At 32.5% G+C, this 3,188-nt stretch overlaps 1 protein-coding gene across 1 annotated transcript; it reads right to left on the reverse strand.

The window, feature by feature from the left end:
- Positions 1–215: 215 nt before the first annotated feature.
- On the reverse strand, positions 216–1,614 carry LOC133818882 (GEM-like protein 7). The gene is made up of 4 exons (XM_062251984.1): positions 1,313–1,614; positions 1,124–1,204; positions 688–962; positions 216–583 (listed from the first exon to the last, which is right to left on the reverse strand). The coding sequence occupies exons 1-4, from the start codon at positions 1,470–1,472 to the stop codon at positions 410–412; spliced, it is 690 nt and encodes a 229-aa protein (XP_062107968.1). The 5' UTR covers positions 1,473–1,614; the 3' UTR covers positions 216–409.
- Between the last annotated feature and the right edge of the window lie 1,574 nt (positions 1,615–3,188).

Consider the following 3,188-nt stretch of genomic DNA (forward strand, 5'->3'; position numbering starts at 1 on the left):
CTATATTTTCGAGATATATTCACACATAAATTTTTTATAAACTATAAAAAAGTCTAATTCCAATTACAGTTTAGTAAAGGTAGTATTGAATTTTTAATCCTTGTTAAAAAGACACAAGTAGAACTTCGAATTTGAGTTAGCACATTGGTATTAAAGACTATTTCAAGTCCATTGAACCTATACTTAAGTTAACAGGAAGTATAGGAAAGCAAGTATAGAAGAATAAAAAAGAGATTTTTTTTTCCTCATTAACAAAAATTTGTACAATTTTTGTAACCGTATTGAGCTCTTACTAGCTAGTCTGACATAAATACATGTGATTTTAAAGCAAAACTGAATGAAATAGACAATTTTGCTGTTAATCTACAGTACCAATAAATCCTTTGGTGGAGTTTTGCAAGTAGTTTCTCTAATCTTGAGAAACTGCCTGTTGAAGACACTTGAAGGCTTTCTGGTGATTGAAGAACCCCATGAACCAGAAATCAAAGTTATCAACTGTAACTATTTCTACGTACTTTTGTGATGGTTTCTTTACATTCTCACTTTCGTTGACCCCCTTTATCTTGCTTGCTGGGATCACAACCTGAAAAATGACAGAAGATCATACAAACTGTTAGAACCAAATTACACAGAAATATATATGTAGATAGAGAGATCGAATCGTTCTTATCGTTAATGAAATATTACCTTGTAACGAGCTCTAATCAGTTCTCCATTTGGGGATGAAAACTTAATCGATTTTTCGCTGCAAAAGGCGATCTTGTCTGAGGAGATGAAGAGAAGGCCAGCTATGGGGCCTGCTGTGGTTGACAAATAGCATTGACAAGCTTTCAATAGTTTCTCTCCTTCTCCTACACTGAATAATTGCTTGAAGATTTTCTCAACCCCACCAACTTGAAGAATCCTAGCTCCTAGGCTCAGTTTTCCTTTCACAGTTTCTGTGATCTTAGGTCCCATTCTCACTGCAGTTTAAAAAACATACACAAAAGAAAAAGTTTATTAGATACAACAATTCCATGATTCAACTACATGAATCTAAATATATGTTTTCTATTCTTAACCGATGAAACCAAAACAAAGTCTTGGTGAAACTCTTTTGAAGAAGCAAGAATTGATCACTTACCATGCTCTTTAATTCCATGCGCAAAAATGTCAGCTTTCTTCCCAAGCTTGTTCATTCTGTTTAATACTGAGTGCACTTTACCTGTAATATCCAGGTCTTTTTATTAGTAAAAAGAAAATGTTTTAATTGATTCATTCATGTATATATATCTATCTATATATATATATAATGAAAAGAAGGAGAATTTACTTTTTTTCAAAGTTGAAGATACATCTTCAGGAAATTTATCAGTATGGAATTGAGTAGCCGCATCAGTAAGGAGTAGTGCCTTTGAAGTCCTCTGATCCAACTGATATGAAAGTGAGGCAATTGGAATTCCAATAACTTGTCCCTGAATTGAAGTCTTCATTTTGGATGAAATTATGGAAAGGAAATTGGCAGTTGGAGGCAGCAGGCTGTGGTGTGTGATTGGTATAGATAGTTGTCCTATCTCAGGAAATGAAGGCAATAGATGATGATGAGTAGTAGTAGTAGTTGATGCCTATTGAGGTTGATGAAGAGGTGTATTTAAAGGAGTAAAGAAGTAGTTGGTGATTCTAAACTTTTTGGTTGCTCTGACTCATCAGTGGCTCATCAATGACAATAAAGGCACAGACATAAGACTCCTTAATAAAGGTAATTTTTTCATAAAAGAAAAATATGGTGAGAAGATGGCATGTTTGGGTAGCTTTAGGAAAAGACAATGTGTAAAGGCTCATTTCTTCTTTGTTGGATTCTCCAAAGTAATGGAAGAAAAGAAAGGTATAGATTTGGGGGTGTCTGAATTAAGTCGGTTTCTTGTTACATAAGACTCCATTTTGCATTGGTTCATGGAATTTGAAGGTGGGGTATGGCATTTACAAGGACCCACATTTTGGAGTGATATTGAGGATAACTTATATATTTTGTTTCCAAGTAATGGAACCTTTTGACTTTCAAAGACCATGATGAATATTAGCTCAATTGAATCTATAAAATACGTAAGAATTAATATATATATATATATATATGTTACAATACACAGGTGCATGCAGAATATTACAAAATGGCCTATTGGTAGAAAAGCTAGTTTTTATGTGATTCTGAGGAACCAGCAATTTGTTATCAGTTTCTTTAATTCGGGATAAAAGATGAAACATTTTCTTTTTCTTAAGCCATAGATTTCAAGAATTTGCAAGAAAATTTCACAAAATTGAATATATTTATTTTATGGAATGATAATAAAAAAAAAATCCTTAGTACGTAGTTGAGACACTTTTCCATCATACAATCCCAAACAAGGTCCATGCAATTCCCCTTTTTCTTATTCTAACTGTATGAGGCTGTGTCATTGAAGCTTTCTGAGTTGGCAACTTAACTTTGTGATCTCAGCCCTCTTTAAATACTACTACGATAAGATATAAGAGAGAGAAATATTAAAAAAAGAAAGGAAAAAAAAAGATGTGAAAAGGAAAAGGAAACAAAAGGCATTTGTGTGACCAAATTGTGTAGTCATTTACCAAATTTTGAAAGACATGCATGATAGTGTGATGATATTTTAACAACTAGAGATGTAGTTCGTAATATATCAAAAATTATATATGTACATCAAACTGACATAGCTGTACAGCAATGTAATCTTGTTGCTTTCATCTCAATAAAGTTCCATTTCTTAGGGAGTGTCTTATCTCATGTCACTGAAATTTAGTGCGAGCTAGAAGCAAAAACACCTGCTATGACCCACAAAACATTAACTTACCAAATTTTTGACCTTTTGTTTTTGTTAAAGAATTGATATTGTCTTCTGAAATCTAGCCTTGAAACTTCCACAATTTTCTGTAATAATTCAAGACTCCTTAAAGTGTTGGTTTTTATTTTTTAATGAATAAATCACGCCTTTGTTCTCACAACAAATAAGAACATCATCCATTGTCATTGACTGAAAGATAGAATTACCCTTGATGTAGTATGACAATATTATATAATAATGGTGTGTCATCCATGTATATTATCCTTCCACATAATGACTAGTGAGGAATAAGACTATTATAGCACATTTTGTCATGAGGTAGGTGACACATTATTATTATTATTATTATTGATACAT

Source organism: Humulus lupulus, chromosome 2 (assembly GCF_963169125.1).
Source record: "Humulus lupulus chromosome 2, drHumLupu1.1, whole genome shotgun sequence".
NCBI lineage: Eukaryota > Viridiplantae > Streptophyta > Magnoliopsida > Rosales > Cannabaceae > Humulus > Humulus lupulus.